This window comes from Zingiber officinale, chromosome 1A (genome assembly GCF_018446385.1).
Source record: "Zingiber officinale cultivar Zhangliang chromosome 1A, Zo_v1.1, whole genome shotgun sequence".
Lineage (NCBI taxonomy): Eukaryota > Viridiplantae > Streptophyta > Magnoliopsida > Zingiberales > Zingiberaceae > Zingiber > Zingiber officinale.
The window spans coordinates 147,613,756-147,632,460 of NC_055987.1; the positions used below are offsets into that span (position 1 = coordinate 147,613,756).

Genomic DNA, 18,705 nt, shown 5'->3' on the forward strand with positions numbered 1-18,705 from the left:
TTGTTTAATTCAAACAATACAATCACAACACATCCATCGTCTTCAAACCTCGTAATCGTACAGATTACATTGTTACAATTGTTTCTTGGATCTTATTGACAGCCACCATCTTTATTATTCATGTTGCTTTTGCAAGCATCATTACCCGCAAATACATCTGTCATCTACAATCATGAAAGTCAATACTAATGCACTAAAAGGAGATACAATGGAACTCAGAAATAACTATAGATCTTTGCCTATTTGAGTAAGATGAATAATTTCATTCTATAGTTTAGTGTGATTTACAAATGCATACCAGTGATCAAGCAAGGACGACTGAGGTAGGACTTTGTACGGGTTTAATATACCACTTGGATCAAGCAACTTCTTGATATTACCCATCAAATGCACCTAGTAAGATATAAGAAACCACATAATTAGATGCTCAAGACACTCGAGATGCTCGTGCAAAGAACAGAATCTTTATAGCTTAACTATGGCTAGTTATTTCATCTGCTTTATTGTAAAGGAAAGAATTACATATATATCCTTAGAAATATGCCATTTTTCATATTTTCCAATTCAAAATTTAATTTGACAATTATATCATTCTAAGATTTAAAATCAATATTTTCATAAGAATAAGTAGCCGGATAGACTTTTGTGATATCATGAATTATCTCAAGTACTGTATCAAAGAAACAACCTATTGAAATCAAGCAGTGTTAGTATAACATGGAAAAAAACATATTCAGTGAATGACCTTGTTAGGACAAAAGAAACATATAAATTATCTTTGTTTGAGTCTTCGTCTATTTCTGTTTGAGAAATTAGAAGAATTAATAACAATTCCACAACAGGAATGAGGAAGTCACGCAAAGTAAAAGGGTATAGATTAAAAAGGACTTTTCAATTTACTATTGCAGCACAGTAGTGGTTCATGTAAGTTGAAAAGCTACATACAGTCTCGGGAGGCTTGCTGTAATGTATTTTATCTGCTTTCATCAATCCCAAACCATGCTCTGCACTAATGCTTCCTTTGTGTTTTGCGGTCCACTCATAGACAAATGGTTCCATTTGAGCAAGGATCTGCAACATTTAATTAAACTAATCCATATAGCGAATAGCAATTGGCTTAGCATTAAAAAATGTCAGAGGCAAAGCTGTAATACATCACTGTCATATCGAGCTGTCATAATATTCAAGTGCAGATTGCCATCCCCAAGGTGGCCATATCCAATGACTGTAGCAGCCTTGCCTGAACGTCATATTAAGGAATTACTATGCATCACAAAACTACTCTTTGTATCATAAAACTATATGCACTTATGAGACGAGCATGAGCAACATGAAAATGAAAGCTTCACAAAATAGTTCAATGTATTATTATGAAGTAGGAGTTCAGATAAATACCAAGCCTGGTACGCATTTCTTCAACGATGCCATAAAGGTCATTAATTGGTAATGATAAATCATATTTGTAAACAGCCCCTAGTTTAACTGATGCTTCTGATATACCCTGCAACCATGAAGCCAGAGTCGAATATGATATATTAGCAGTTCCAGTGAACCTGAGAATTTAACTGTACCATATCAACAAGGAGTTACTCTTAAACTTTGAAAACATTAGGTTCTAGCTAATTATCTTTAGATAGTAGTCGGCATAAAGGCTATGAAATTTTTTCATTTTACAATATGGCATATATCATGTCGGCCCTAAATAGCACCAGCGTAATATGAAGGCCCCAAATGATGTGGTAACATGGCATATCACATGCTAATGCTGCAAGTAGGGAAACAGTATGTCAAATTAACTAAATATTTCATAGAACGGTTGCCATATAAACCAAATTTGGGAAAAATCAACAGAACTTGCTTGTAGATAAACAAAAAATATTTTTGAGGGAAGTTAATATTTTTGACAAACTTCTTTATTTCTAGAAAATGTACCAGCTGGGGACCATTATCATTAGTTGAGACTAATATGGATTAAGTAACTAATATTAGGTTGAGGTACATACAAAAGGATGTTGTTTTCCGTCATTTTGCAATATGACCTTATTAGCTGTTCTCAGAAAGAGAAATAGTGACATCAAGTAGAAACCCAAATAACACTAATATGATGTGTCATGGTGAAGTTACAAGTATAGGGACAAGCATGCCAAATTAACTAAACATTCCATAGAATGGTTGCCTATAACCCTAATTTGGAAAAAATCAACAAACTTTTCTAATAAATGAACAAAAAAAAAATTAGAGAAGCGAATGTTGTGACATACAGAAACAATATTACTAGGAAATGGTTCACGAAAGTTCTCATCCATGCATGGTTCCAATTACCAACGTGTTAGAAAGAAAAAACAGAGAAACCAGTATCAAAATATTAAACCTCACGAACACGCCAAAATGATGCCGATTGATTCATATCTTGAGCTATTACACCATCTAATATGAGGCCTTCTTCCATAGATTGTAGCAAAAAAGCTTCAAGTTTCATTCTGCATGTTATCACCAGAAAGAAGATGCCAACTTAACACAATTAGAATAAAAGAAATGGAGATTAATATGCAACTTCTTCATGGAAATAATAAGTACAAAGTGCTCATAGTGTTAAGAACTAATTTTGACAAAACTAATTGAAGACATATTACTTGGCATCTCAGATATTATTGTGAAACAGGATCCTTGAGTAGAAGATGCAGACCAAATCTTGATACGAAAAACAAAAGCATATTCAATCCTTATCACTCCAGAACCATACGGTTAGTCTTTGAATGTGGAACTTTCTTAATTTTTTGATTCTAGGAAATGCAAAGGTGGGAAACATGTTACTATAAAGTTATTAAAAAAAAAAGAAAGTTGTTCTAGCTACACGTTCTTCTGAACTTACTCATCACCAGAATGTTCAAATAGAAGTTAACTGAATATCGGCACAATAACCAGAAAATGGTCATATGTTTAGCAAACAGAAAGATCAACAATATGAAGGTAAGGCAATTGGAATTGTAAATATGGAGTAAATATTCAGCTTACTTATCATGTGATTCATCACTACCAGTTGTCTCAATAAGAATATAGAAGTTGTATAATGAAGCAGGTAATGGACTGCGAACTCCATCCAAGTGAGACAGAACCTTCAGTCACAATATGATAGTATGAGTATCACAAACTACTAAATGAAGAGAATACGTTAGATTACTTATTGAGAGATAAATAAACAACTGCATCAATAATATTTGATATAGAGCTTACCCTTAAGAAGTTATAAGGCAACCAATAATTATCCAAGCAAAAGTAGTTAAACAATGGTGTAGAATACCAAGAAAGAAACCAACATAAAAAAGACTCAAACCCCAACCATCCAATGTCCATGAAGCTTGTCGGCCTCAATTACCATCTCATATGACTTGCAGATAGGGGTGACAATGAGGCGGGTTGAAACCTGGCCCCGTAATTAACCCGCCTCGCCGGGGCGGGTTTAGACCCACCTAAATGAGTCTCAAGACCCGCCCCGGGCCCGCCCCGTATAATATTTTTTTTATTAATTATTAATTGAATAAAAATAGATAATTAATTTTTAATTGAATCAAAATTGATAGATTTTAATATGTGATAATATTTTTTGTTACAAAATATTATTAATATAAATGTTGAAAATAAATTTAATGTTTAATTAATTTTTAAAATTTTTTCTTTTGTATTTCAAAAAAAAAAAATATAGCGGGTCTAGTGGGTCTAACCCGGATCCACCCCGCCAGGTTCGTGGGGCGAGGCAGGTCCAAAGGGAGGTGGGGCGGGTCCCAGGTTTGGCCAAATCCTCCCCAACCCGGATGACAGCGATAAAGAGTATCGTGAGTGAATATTTCCCAAAAATCTGTCATTTTTTTGTGTGAATCTAGTGACCTAATTTGCTTTCTACATTTTTGGGGGGCAAAAGCAATACCTATTGAAACCAGGGGATCTCAACGATCACACACACACACACACACACACACACACACACATACACACACACACACAAAGAAAAATTTTCTTAATTGAAAACAAAACTTAATGCAGGAAGTGCCGATGGACTAAGCAAATTGGTGAAGTGATGAAACGTAAATGTGTACAAAAGATTAGATACCAACTTACCAAATCCATTGAATGGCTATCCATAAATTCAAATGCTGAAAGAACCTCACCTAGCGCCCTCTTTGCTCCCAATAATAATTTCTGAATGGTGAAATATCTCAATGTGACAAGTTTTATCAATGGATGATCAAGTAAAGCAATCATGAATATAAAATATCAATCATAATTAAAAGGTTCCCTTTAGTAAAGCTAATACACTGCCTTTCTACTAGTGTAATGGCACATGCAAATGAATCTTCTTTGACTTTAATATCAATGGCATTCTGTACTAAGTGCCCAACATCAGAAATAACTTGGAAGTTTTGAACTGTTACAGGAAGCCATGTTGGCAAATTAATGTCAGGATAGATTAAGAATCTAGTTACAAGAAAAACAGGTTGTGCCAGTCTCAACTAGGAATCAAGTACAGAATAACCAACTATTACCAATTGTTATAGCATGTATATGCTTATCTTTTCTACTTAATAATTTATTGTGTCATATGTATACTCATAGAGAAACAAAATAGGAAAGTGGAAAAGATCAGTAACTGACAACATATGTAGTCTTTGCAACAAGAAACACAATATGTCATTTATCATGTATGCTTATCATTTTCAACTTAATAATTGATCATGACATAGGTACACTCATACAGAAATAAGATGGAAAACTGTTAGCACCTGACAACTTATGAAGTCTTTGCAAGCAAGAAATGCAATATTTGTCGAAGCTAGCTTGGGAGGTGTAAGAATTGAAACTTTGGTGACAATTCCAAGAGTACCTTCACTTCCTTACTCAGTAGCCGAAATCATTAGTACACTATTGTCAAACATCAAAAAGCAAGATCTGCTAAATTTTATTTATGTAAATGATTACCAATAAACAAGTGTTTCAAGTCATAGCCAGTGTTGTCCTTGCGTAAAGTGCCAAGCATGTCAAGAACAGTTCCATTAGCTAATACTGCCTCAATTCCTGAAAAAGAAAACATGTCAAGGCAGAATCAAACACCAATTATGGGATTAACAGGTTTAACCTTTTGAGAAGTTATATTCACTTGAGAATCTGTTAATATATATATACATGGGATTGATATGCTGCCTGACTCCCGTGCGACTGGGTGTGCAGCACACCTGGAAGTGCTCCGGATGCCCAAATGTCTGTGAGAGTCGCGGACAGGAGTCGCACACAGGAGTTGAGCAGCATAACATGACCTAGATGCACAAAACTCAACCTCACATGGCTTTCATCATGTAACTCTTGGGTTGTGTTTGGACCTTCTCATGCCCTTCTTTTCTTTCTATTTATAATTAAAATATTCTGGTTGAAGAATTGTAATAAAGAAACAATTGTTTATAAACATGTGACCAAAATATGAAAAGATTGCACAGACATGTTCCAAGATGAACAATCTATAATGACAATTTGAATCAATCAGTGTTAAGAATGTGGAGGAAGACCAATGAAGAATCTATTTGATTTAACAAAAAGTGGTTAAATTCCAAAGTTCTACATAAGCTATGATCTTACGAAGAATCCGAAGGTAAGAAAGTTCATGTACTATATCCCAAAGAGTTAAAGACTTGTAATGTAAAACAAAAATGAAAGCGCATATAAGGACCAACCATTCATTTCAAACCAACCATCTGGGGCATATGGATGACTTAGATTCCTTAAGCCCACAAAGATATAGGTGTCACTATATAGCTACAAACTTCTGAACGCTGTCAATAACCAACCTGAACCTACACATTGCTTGTGTGATGCTTTTGACCACCCAATCCATCTTTACAACGACCTATGTATAAGTCTAAAATATTCAGAAAAATAACTAATATGAATTATTAAAACACAAGTAAAAAAAAGGAGATTATTAAGACACAACTAATATGCTCCTTGATACTTTTTATTATGAGTAGCTAAGCATTTACCCTAAAAGCTTGAGCAATTAGTAAAGAAACCTCTACCTTAACACTCCCCTCGGAGCAGGCAAACTAGACATGAGAGAGTGATCCAGACCCTATACATGGATTGACTTCACTCAGGTACATAAGTATTGCCACTAAAGGAATCTAAATGCAGTGTCTCCTACTCAGATACCATTCCATATTGTTAAATATTACTAGCTGACTACTTATCACAAAAACTCAGCTTGTTAGAAAAAGGGTCTTTCGTTACATTTATGCTGTTGTTGTTAACAATAACTAATGGACTCACGAGTCGTGGCACATGGAACCCTAGTTTATATTTGTAGGTACTATGCTTTATGTATTATCTTGTGCCACCTCCTGGTGACCATCCAACTCAGCATTTAGTCTATGAATTAGAAGGCAGCAAAACCCAAAAGAAAAACAAAATGAATTTTTTTATACTTGAACTCTACATCTCAGCTGCCAGTGGGTTGGAAACTGATACTCTGAGTTGACACCCAACGCATCATATCCACATGTAAGAAAATTTTAAACGCCTGTGTTGGACACTTAGATCCATACACACTGTGTGTTGGTTGCTATACTCGATTGCAGCAAAAGGGAGTCTTGCCTTGAAAACTAGAGTGCAATAAACTTTTATGCAGGTGAATATCTCGAATTTATCACATCTATTTTCAGAAGAAGAGGAATACAAGTTTCAGGGTGTGCCTACAAAAAAATTGCTTGTCATTGTGGAAACAGCCGGTTCCATGGAAGTTACACTTTTTTGAATTTCTAGCAACATCATTTTGATTGGAGAAGCCTCAGCAGTTGAGCTAAATTATCAGTACAAGGGCATCTGAGACTGGTTGAAACTGACAGTAAAACATGAGTATATACTTTGCCAACAAGAATGGAAGTTGATACTTGATAATTAGGTGAAATGAAAGATATTTAGGTAATATGGAAGAGAAAAAGGAGATAAGGTGTTTTTACAATAAAATTACAAGTGGAAAAAAAAAAAATGAAAAGCCACTACCCAATGAGAGAAAAAACATCTTAAGCAAAAGAAAGAAATTCGGTTGTTAAGCTAGAATTACCAAGAATAGTTCCATGAAGTGAGCCATATCGTATAAAGCGTAAGCCACCTGCATTGGTTGAAACATTTCCACCAATCTGACAGCTTCCTTTTGCTCCCAAGTCAAGCGGCATGATGAATCTAAAATAAGAATTCATGTGATTTTCAAATTCCAAATACAAGCAAGCTAATATCCAAGAAAAAAAAACAGTATCAAGGTCAAACTCTGAAATTCTAACATTATCTGATGCAATTGTCATCAAGAGAGATTTTGACTTTAAGAAATACATTGATCATTTCATTGAAGCATGAAATCAACTGTCCTCAAGGATTCATCAATATCGAGTTGCATCAACATTGTACTGCTTGCATCACCTGATAAATATCATTGTCAACTAATACCAGCTCCAATAATCACCTAAAGGTTGACCAAACTGCTTAACATGATTTTATTTGCTTTGAATAGCCCCTTCTGAGCTGCAATTGACTAGCATGTTTTACCCATCCCTAGATTTTTACTTGGGGAATCATTAACCCTTTACCAACGGCATACTAGAAGACTGAAACAACCACTAAAACATCTGCACATAAATTGAAATTTTTGTGCAAAATTGCAAGAGCTACTTTAAAAAAAAGTGTTAGTTGCTTAATTGGACCGTACCGGGGAAATCTATGCAGGCCACAACTAGGTTCTTGTGTTCAACTGGACCATTGCAAGAAGCATTGTTAGAGGATATTGCCACAAGGGTTTTAGTTGTTTGAACTGGACAACATGCTTGATTGATAATTCCCCTATGAGTGTCAATTTTAGTCAAGCATTAGATCATACTGGTTTAGTCAATGACTAAAAATAGCACAGATTCCTAGATTTAAAGAACAAAAGAAATTCGCAACAAGAAAACGAACAATTAATACTAAGACTTTTGTTCAACAATACAATAAATAGGTAGCATATATTTGTAGAGAAGCAGAGTAAAGACTATTGTAACTAATGTACTGTACCTAGAAGAGAGCAACAGATGTAGCATAGAATTCAGAATAGAATAGTATTTAATGTTTTAATTTTTAAACATTATTGTATTGCAAAATATTTGAAGAAATGCAGAAAACTGAACTATGTAGCCTGCTCTTCAGGCTGTTATCTGAGTACTGAATAACTAGAAAAGGATCAAGTAGTCACTACATCATTACTGAGCATACACAATTATTGTAGTCTAGTAACATGAAGATTCAAAGTATCATAACATTGCAGACAGCACTACAGTAGAATGATATCCCATTCCAACTCATTACCATTTCAGTAAAATAGATGCAATGGCATCAACTTGTATATGAATATACCGAGCAAATACTAATAAGGTCTCACCCTTCATTTTCTAAAAATGAGCTTAAGTTTTCCAGTATGCACCCCGCTTCACAAACAAGAATGCCATTGATCTGAAAGCAGTGCACCATAGCGGTAAGTCATCAAGAAAACTAATGGTTACGGACAATGTTGAGTATGCTTTTGACTTTATAATGAATTATGAAAATCAGTTATCAACTTCTCCAACATATGACGATTGTTGATATTGATTATGAATAATATATCATTACTAGGAAGTCAGCCACTCTCATTTTGATGGATTGCTGACTGCTCCCATTAAGCCATGAAATTTTGATGAAGTCAAGGTTATTGCAGGTACTTTACCTCTAACAAAATCTTGTTAATCCAGGATAATTTACTAGTCAATCTTACCTAATTTCTGTCTCTTCTATTACCTCGTAAATAGAAAAATGCTGATAGACAAAATAATGAAACTCTCCACTTTTATTTGGCATTTCATAAATTTAAGAGGGATTCAGTATATGATTGTGGTGCATTGCATCCTCTCAGTTCTGACAATGTGATTCTCCAATGGCATAGTGAAGGGCAATCTAACAGTGAGGATTAATGTCCTGGAATTGACAAATCAAACAGAGAACCTAGTTTACTCGCTTATAACAGGCATACAACTTCTGAGAGTATTTTCTTATGTGTTTTATCTATAGTACATTAGACTCAAAGAACATATTATTACCAGTAAGTTGGCTGCAAGCTTGGTGCATGCTCTAGTCCACATGATAGAAGAACAATTTTCAAGGTTGATATCAATGAACCTATAAGATTAATCGCAATATTAAAACAAACTTATATGTAGATAGGTATATAACTAGACCAATGAAGTCCCATTCAAGGGTACAAAAAAAGGGAAATTGATACATGTTACTCACATCTGATGGACCTCATATATGGTATACCAACCGCAAAGGGACAATTCTGTGCATTGACAAGGATTTTAAGCAATCAATTCGGAGTACTATATCACCAACTATGACACCACATTAGAAAGTGTATGGTGGATTCAGTTGGTATGGGATGATGGAGTTTATAAAGGCAAGTACAAGGTTTTATGGATTCATTAATGGGAAGCCTGGTTTAAATTTTAGGAGACATACAACCTGGTTTAGGGTTTAGGGTTTAGGGTTTAGGGTTTAGGGTGAAGTAATTTCTAACCTTTAACAGGTCAACAGACCTATCAAGTAACATCCTAAGAGTTCTCCATTTATCACACTGCAATTATTATTAAGATATTTTAGCATACCGAGGAATGCATTCTTATTAAAAAAAAAATCCTTTTTTTTACTTATATGATATATAAACTGATAAAATTTGTAGTGGAAATAACACTATAGCGAATTGAGGTGAATAACATGATGGCAATGTTAGTTAACCTAAATGGAAAATACATGAATAGTATCTTCAATTTGCATTAATTACAAATGATGATTGCACAAATGTCCGGATTATAAAAGCCAACTTGAATGACACACCTAACCCAAAATAATATGCACATATTTTAGGACAATGATATGCAATATGCTCACAAATTCCAGATGACTGTCTAACACTACATTGAGTCATCTACATGGTAAATGGTATACGCGTTTTATGAGATAACGGGATAACTACGAAGGACATTGTCAAATGATGTGTGTGATTGATATCTTCCAGTACTTTAGTTTGAGGAAGAGCAATAATAGTGAAGCAAACTTTGGCATTCAAGGGAATCCTTAAGGTCCTAGTAATGATGGCAATTGGCAAGTCAGCAAGGAGGGAGAGATACTGATGATGCATGGCAAGAGTGCCAAGGAGGAACAGATACGAGGATGCATTACAAGAGTAACTTTGAGCTCAACGTGAAAATGATTATACCAAGGAAGAGTTTAACAAGGAGGACATGGAGAAAATTGAGAGGGAGAAAAAGAGGCCAATGCAGTGTCAAAAAGGGAGGGGAGGCCACATCAGCAACTTCCTCTCAACACCAACTCTTTGAAGATTATATGAGGCTTGACACTGGCTTTGATACTACAAATAGAATTTGTGGTAGAATAATATTACTAAATTTTAGATTTTTCAATAATATGAGTCCTCTTTTATAGAGATAATACCATGATAATGGCAGTTAATATAAATGTAAAATACACAAACAATAGTATATCATGCGGAGCTACGAAGATAAGTGGATATGGAAATATTAGGAGATGAATCCTAAAGGAAACAAAGTGAATTGAGGAGGATTAGAGTGAATCTGGTAGGAGATTAACAATAGCTTTCTTCCTATTAACGGAAACAACACCCAAGGTAATTTGGTAAGGTTATCACTACAATGACATATAACTTAGATCTTTTAAACTAGAATGTTGTTTATAAAGAGAGTCCTACTCAATCTAGTTCCATATTTACTAACTGGTAACAGTTGGCGTGAAGTAGATAGCTAATACCAAAGTGATGCTAAACGCTCTGACAAGGCCTTTCAATATTCAGTTATAATTAGTAACTTAGCATTTTGCTTGTCTTGTTTGTAGGTACAACCAAAGAAAACAAAAGAATACCCTAAGATAAAATGATTCAAAGCATATTAATCCAAAACCTTAATGATAGAAGGTCAGTAGTCATAAAAATTCCTCAAAACAATGTCCATACCTTATCAAACGAGATTGTCTTGTCCATCAATGCAAGATTTATGATAACCTGAAAACATAATTTAGTAAAAGAAACTTATTGTCAATGATGATAATCTATTTAATGTGAAAATTGAAGGCCAAGAAGCGGGCAACAGAAATTACAATCCATTAAGTTCAGCATGTTATGATGCATAGTTATTTAAGACGCAAGGCGTCCAAAAGCGCATGTGTTGTGGGGTCTGAGGCGCTAGGTGCAAGGTGAGGCACACGCCTTACCAAAGCAAGGTACTTTAGGTATAAATTTTTACAATTCAAGCATATATAGGAAATTTCTACCAAAATATTTCACTAACAAAATTCAAATATTTCACAAACTATTAAACAATAATGTAAGTATAAAACTCACTAATATTCAAATATTGAAATAATTTATCTTCATAATAAAAAATCAACATCATTGTGCGGTGGTGTAGGTTTTTGAAAACTTATGAACTTAAATCTGTGAGGAAAAAAATATACTGTTATGACGAAACAAAAGGAGAACAGCAAGAAAGTGTAGCCAAAAAGAACGATATTGATGTCGTAGGCGAGAGAAGAGTTCAAGTTTTTTTTTTTTGGGGGGGGGGGATTGATGCCGATTTTTAGGGGAGAGGAAGAGAAAATTAGTTAAATAAGTTTGCAAGAGACTAAGGGAAGTTGATGTTCATTTTCTAAGGAGAGGAAGAGTCACGCAAGAAAAATGTGCAATATGCATACAAGTTAATGCAACCTAATTAATTTAAAGAGTAAATAAAGGTATGAGTTGGGCCTTAAAAGAAATTTAAAAATTTCAACAAGGCAAGGAAAATCGCGCATTAACCTCTCAAAAGGCGCGTGCTTAAGTGCACTTCATTCAAGTACTATGCTAGTGGCCCAGGAGCAAATGGTGCACCTAGCTGCACCTAGGCGCAGCCAAGCGTGCGCTTTTCATAACCATGTCATGATGGACGATTAGGTATGAATAAAGCATACGGACAACTTACTTTATGAGATCATGCCAATAGAAAAATTTACTTGTTTACTTTAAATGAAATACAACTAATTTAACATGACTAGATCTATAATTGCTTGGATCTTCCATGATGAGAAGAGCTCAATCACAATGGATAAAACTTCCACCATGTCACTAGTACAAATAAGAAGCTACAACTTTAGTCCATTTGTTTTATCACTTGTGGAACATTGCAATTCTTCTAACGGGGGACTATGACATGAGGTTAGAAAAGTTATCTTATGAAATTTAAATGTGAATAGTTGCAACAACAAAACGATCAAGCTCCAAACATCAAAAATTGAATGAAATAAATAGCATATTTGATGCTCCAAAGATGCTAAAGTAAAAAACTGAAAGTCAAAAGTTAGATATTACCTCATCATGCACAGGAACACTTCCTCCTACGAGACCTGTGTTGCCCCCTTGGGGGACAACAGCTAACTTTCTTGAATTGCAATATTTAAGAATCTTAGAAACCTGGAAGTGGAGGGGAAAGGGGTATTCAAAATAATTAAAACTAAAAGAGAAGAAAATGATTTAATCTGGTTGATGCATTACCAAGCAATTACACGGAAATTCAATTAAGCCAAAAAAAAAAAAAAGAATAAGAAGCATGTCTGCTACAAAACCAATCTAACTAAAGAGTATTGACTTTTGCAAGATTTGCATTGCACATTAACAATTTGCTTCAAAGCATGCCTTATCGATGACAGTTTGGGACTTAAATTCTTAGCAGATATTCCTCAAGAGTGATTTTGTTGAATGTTGACCCACCCAGTTCAGTCCAAATGGAAGTAATAGTTGCTCCTCAAATTCTGTAATCCTTCTGGCATTCTCTAGAATTTATAATAGTTTTGTGCTCTTAGTAAAATCCCATCTTTTGCCAACTTGCTAAGGATCAGGTGGAACTTTCTGGCACCATATGTTTGTAAAAGAAATATATAAAGCAGATGTAATTCTCTAGCCTATAGTCTGATGGAAGTCATAGGAGTACAATACATAAATTAAGGAAACAGTAGGTGGAGGTAGGCAAAGTTGAAGTGGAGGAAGCAATAGGAAGTCTATAAAAGCTAAAATATACAACTGATAGTTCTCATGGTCAAGAAAACCATATGAAGTAGAATAAAGAAAAAGAAACAAATCCATATTAACTGCTCCAGTTATGGAGAGTGGTTTCAACTTTCAACTAGCGCTACAAATAAGGAAATGACTTTCAACTAGTGCTACAAATGATTGAGTACTAAAAAGTGATACACTATTGTTACAATAACTTCTAAAAGTGACTAATTTAAACTTGGAAATGGCCGACAGGGTCAAGTTGAAACTGAGTCATTAGCCAATTCATCTTTGTTTAACTTCATTAGCAAATTGACAAGCATGACCAGCAGATAACAATATTTGAGCATAACAAATGGGAATAATAATGCAACAGTTCGTTCAGAGTAAAGTGCACCAAGGAAATTAATTCTTAGCCCAATTCTTTACTACCAGTACTAGAACATGCTTAATTCTGGGCCATTTATTTTGTTTTTATCAATTAACTTAAGTTATGCACAATGAAGCATCTTCTATTTGGTGGAAAATTTGTTTGCCAACACATGGCATTTGATGGTCCTAAAAACCATAATCACTTTCTTGAAGGCTTAATTGACCCCCACCAATGTGGGCAATTAGGGTCCAATGAACTTCCTCGAGGATACAACGAGATTGTCCACTCTCTTGTGACTCCCACTACGAGGAAGAGATTGCAGTGCGCAAATCAACTGAAGCTTCATTTACAAGGAGAAAGAAGGCTGATGCTAGAGAAAGAGGAGGCTTTCTGCTTCTTGTGAATTCTATTGAATTCAAGTGAAACCTTTAGCCCTTATATTCCATACCCCTTGATTGGGTTTGTCTCTTGATTGCACACAACCTGACTTGATAGGACTTTGGACTGCATGAATGATGTAGATTGCACCAATTTAAGGCACCTGTTCACCCAGACCAGTTGATCAATGAGTTATGGCACCTGATTCGTGTTTATGAACCATGGGCGGACTAGCCATCCTGCATAGCGGCCTAAGTGGAGCATGTTGTCCTAGATGGAATATGTGTCTTATGCTACTCACGACAATGCACATGTACAAAGTGTAAAGTGTGTTTACAAAGATTCACATTGCACCTCATGTGCACCACATATGCTTCATTTGTCATTTGTATGCCACATATGCCTCATCAACATGTGAACGGATGTCCACTCGATTGAAGCAAAGCAGTGCTCATGTGCTTTGCACATGACTCCACCATATGCAAAGTACATGGTGTCTTTGCTATTCCACTTCTATATTTAATGTCTCGACCTCCTTCAATCTTTCTAGATGTTGGACCAAAATTCCCACATGAGCTTTCCGTGAACAATAGAGTGCACTTCTTCTTCTTGCTTCCCCATAATTATGACAAACTTTTTTTGGGGGGAGGGGGTGGGGTAGGGTGGAATATTTTTTTAAAAAAAAACAACACTAATATTAATAATAGAACGCAGCAAAACTTCTCAAAATTGAAATTGGATACCTCTTCACTACTTCTTGGTAAGAGAAGGAGCTGGCTTGAGCCTTTGTACTTCCGCATCCAGTCCAAGTTTGCAGCTGATAGCCTATCTTCATCTTCAACAACATTCTTATCTCCTAATATGCTTCTGAAAAAACTTACATCGTCCGAATTCAAATTTGAAAAAGATGGATTCCTCGGAATAGCATTAGGCAATGAAGCAAATAATCTCTGTTGGGTCATGTAGGTTCCACCCAAATGCTTAGAAGTTTGAGATACTGAGATGGGAACTTGCAAAGCCCAGCAAGATCTCCACATTTTTGGCGTTGAATAGAATCCTGAAATCATTATCAATAATTTGCATAAAAGCTTTAGTTTATGTAATTTTTCTGATGTGTAGGAACTGAAAAATGATAATAAAAGTTGCAAGGTTGCAATATCATACACCGTAACAAAAAACACTAGCTTATTTGTTCTTAAGAAAGACCTGCTATGTGATTATAATTTAACATATTTATTGAGCATTATTATATTTTTCAACAATAAAAAACTGTAAGACATATAGGTACCAGTTCTTGTTTGGTACCAACATATGAAAAAACTGACACAACAAATAACACAATCAACGCATTAAAGATCCAATTGGGAAGTAAAAACTCTACTCAATATAACATTTTAAAAAAAAAACAGCACATATGAATCTCAATCTAATTTGACAGGGAGGAGTTAGCAGAGATGAAGCATACTAGAATGACATATGACTCGGGCACCATATAATAAATTTAGGGCTGCAGGTTTTCTAATATGGCAGACAGATAAGGTTGGGATCTCAAGCTCAGAATTGCAACATTCGCGTAGCAAAAAGGGTTCTCAAGCTCAAGAATACAACATTCTTTAGTAACCAATGAAAACAGTAGCAACAAAGGATCAGGCTCCAGATCCTTTATCCTGCAATGAGTATACTTGATTAAATGATTAGGTAGATAGTAATGTGCTACATTCCAGATGTATGAAGCCAATCATCATCAAGGCATATCATGTAGTAACATGAAGGCTCTAAATGCAAAAATAAATAATAAAAGCATAGATAGATTGTTGGAAACAGTTGACAGCATTCAGTATGGTGGAATCAACTGACAACATTCAGTATACAAAAGAAAAATAATCATATTATAAACCACCAGAAAGGGTACCACAATACACTGGATAAGGGATGCCACAATGTAAGCGTCCACTACCTATTTCCACTTTGGGGTGGCAATGCCAAGTTTTCAAAGGCATAGGTTGGCCTTATCAAAAGTCAAAACTATGCCATGAAAAAACTATGCCAGGATCAAAATCAAAGGATATTTTAGGGGTTTGAAGAGATTGATAACTTTCATTCCATATCTCTTATGCAAAGTGACAAGTGTGTTTTACTGATGGTGAATGGCATGGCATATGCTTCTTCCTCATCAAACATGGACCTAGAAAATTCCACTCAGAGGGAAGAAGTTAATTAGTTTATACAGATTGATAGTAGATTGTTTATCTATAGAAAATGCCATCCAATAATAAATTTTAAGAGGGACAAGGAAACCCATCCCCTGCTGGATCCATGACTCCATTATTGCTCCTAATTCTTGTATTTTTGACAACAATGACTTAAAATCTTCCACCATTATTGAGATTAATCTGGATTCAAATTTACATGTGGGGTGAGATCAGGTTGATAGCCTCATGCAATGGATTGGAAGATAATATTGAAGCTATATGTATGGAGGTGTTGCACAGAACATGAGAATCAATAGGACAGAATGATATATCAGAAATGGTAGCAAGCAGAGTGGAAGAGGTGTTCACCTTACACTCCAATAATTACTTCAATACAGCTAGTTGCAGAGAAAAAGAACCAATGTAAAAGGTGTTGAATTAGAGCTACAAATAGAATGCAATCAGACATCAACTTTGTTTTTTCACTTGTGACCTGTCATGTTTAATTTCTTTTTCCACATTGCAACCTAACATATTTTATATAATACATATGAAGGTGCACATGACCACATGTATATAGAGATAGAGAGAGATAACGGAATGAATAAATGGAATAGGAACATAGAAATAAGAACAGCTATTGCATTCCACTCCCTTCATTCTTGCTCCTATCTGTTCCCTCCATTGTAGTTGAAAGGTAAGTTAAAACCCCTTCCATTATTGAAATAATGATGCCAAACTAGAAATTCAGAACTAAAATTCAACAGCCAAGATCAGGTGTTATTTCAAATTCCTAGAACACAAAAAAACTAATAATAGTGCCAGCGATTTTTTTTTGAGGACCAAAAACATATGCACATTGGAAGGGGAAAAAATGGTTATGGATGTAGTAAAAAGGAATTAATTGAAGTATGTTTTCTGGTAAATCTCAGTAATCTTCGCTGGCATCATCATTAAGATTGTTTATCCAGACAATTTGAGGGAGGGATACATAGGTTTCAACTTGAAGATTAAGGTCAGTTCTTCGGTATGCAAAATTGAATCTCCCTAAAATTTCTGAAATTAGTTATTCTTTTCTCGAACCCTTCTATTGACAAGGGACACTTTTAAATTCATGACTTCTAACAAACTAATACTAAAACAAACCAATCTAAGAACCACACCTGAAATGACCAAAAAAAAAATCACTACAAATCCGTGAACAAAACAAGTTCCAAGAGAAACAGACTTTCAACTCGCTACAACTACCTAACTCGTCATACGGAGTGAGATTGCCATGAGCAGAATGAGAAAAAAAAAAAAAACCTAACGGATTCCAGATACCGGTCTTGATCCAAAAAATGCAAAACGCAAACTGTGCAAATCAACGGAAACACATTGAAACCTGAAATGAACTCCGATGACAATAATTCTCGGGAAGATCGAGTTGGGTTCCCAACAAGAAAACGTCGACACCGTACAAGCAACTGCGACGCTCTTCGCCGCCCCATTTTCCGCTAATGATTTGATCGACCAGAACTCCGGAACCTGGTTTATATAGAGGAGCTGGATATATAAAGATTGGACGGCTCTTTGTACGGCTGCAATGCTACGATCAGATGCATCTTACCCGTCCATTTTAGAATTCAATTTCGTCCAAAATGTTTTGATTATATTATATGACAATTTGGGGTGAAAATTTTATGATGGAGTGCAGCGGAGGAAAACTACATAAGTGTATTTTGGTATAAATAAATAATAAAGGTGTGTTTTGATAAAAAAAAAACGAAAGTAAAGAAAGAGGCTGACAATATATAATTACATGTGTATTAATTGTTTTTACCAATTACATATTTTAGATTTAAATCATATTTGTTAAGAATATAACTTAAGATAATTAACTTTAGTGTCCATGTTACTAGAGCTTTTAAAAATTATACTTTTTTGGTTTTTCTTTCAATTTTTTATAGAATTTTTAAAGTACTTATATTTTATATATGTTTTTAATTAAGATATCTTTTTGAATAGACTAACTCTAAAAATAATAAATCCGACCTATATAAATTTTTTTATCAACTATCAAAATAAATTAAAAAATTGTATTATATAAATTTTTTTTATCGACCATCAAAATAAATCACGAATCATGTGTGAAAATTTATTTAAATCCTCAATATTTTTAAAATTATCATTCTAGTGATGAATAAATTTTATAATATATTATAATTAGAATTTGATCCATAAATATTTAATTAATCGTTTAAAAAATCTAATAGTTGCAGCATTATCAAGCAAAAATAAATAGTTCAGATTTATGATCTCTACTTATAAAATAGATAAGAAATCTATATCTCCGAAATATATGAAAAAAAGAACATCCTCTCAAAAATAAGAAGTTATTGAGTTGACTTGATTTATTAGTCAAAACCTGGAACCAAACGGAAGTTTGTACGTGTTTTGATAAGTTACGCAAAAACACATAAAATTATTTTTGATTTATTTGTACAACAATGCTAAAACTACGAAGAAAAATAAACCAAAAACAAAAAAACAAAAAGCCCTCGGCACACGTTAGTGATATTTAGGCAATTCTCCGAAACACGTTGTTTTTGCGAACAGATATT

At 34.5% G+C, this 18,705-nt stretch overlaps 1 protein-coding gene across 2 annotated transcripts; it reads right to left on the reverse strand.

Moving 5' to 3' along the window:
• Positions 1 to 117: 117 nt before the first annotated feature.
• LOC122037896 (probable D-2-hydroxyglutarate dehydrogenase, mitochondrial) lies at positions 118 to 17,625 on the reverse strand. Of its 2 annotated transcripts, none has more exons than XM_042597363.1 (16): positions 17,487 to 17,625; positions 14,654 to 14,967; positions 12,479 to 12,580; positions 11,090 to 11,137; positions 8,450 to 8,520; positions 7,106 to 7,224; positions 4,975 to 5,070; positions 4,779 to 4,879; positions 4,117 to 4,197; positions 3,016 to 3,116; positions 2,372 to 2,480; positions 1,396 to 1,501; positions 1,155 to 1,240; positions 946 to 1,071; positions 299 to 393; positions 118 to 164 (listed from the first exon to the last, which is right to left on the reverse strand). In XM_042597363.1, coding segments are annotated over exons 1-16 (1,662 nt in total). In that variant the 5' UTR covers positions 17,593 to 17,625; the 3' UTR covers positions 118 to 163. The 2 variants fall into 2 exon arrangements, with proteins under 2 accessions (XP_042453297.1, XP_042453296.1); XM_042597362.1 differs by having other exon boundaries at positions 4,779 to 4,888.
• Between the last annotated feature and the right edge of the window lie 1,080 nt (positions 17,626 to 18,705).

Coding starts and splice junctions, on each gene's coding strand:
- LOC122037896 (XM_042597362.1), bottom strand. CDS start 17,592: ATGGGGCGGCGAAGAGCGTCGCAGTTGCTTGTACGGTGTCGACGTTTT. Junction 14,968..17,486: donor GTCATCGGAGTTCATTTCAG/GTTTCAATGTGT, acceptor TAATGATTTCAG/GATTCTATTCAACGCCAAAA. Junction 394..945: donor ACAGCAAGCCTCCCGAGACT/GTATGTAGCTTT, acceptor ATATCTTACTAG/GTGCATTTGATGGGTAATAT.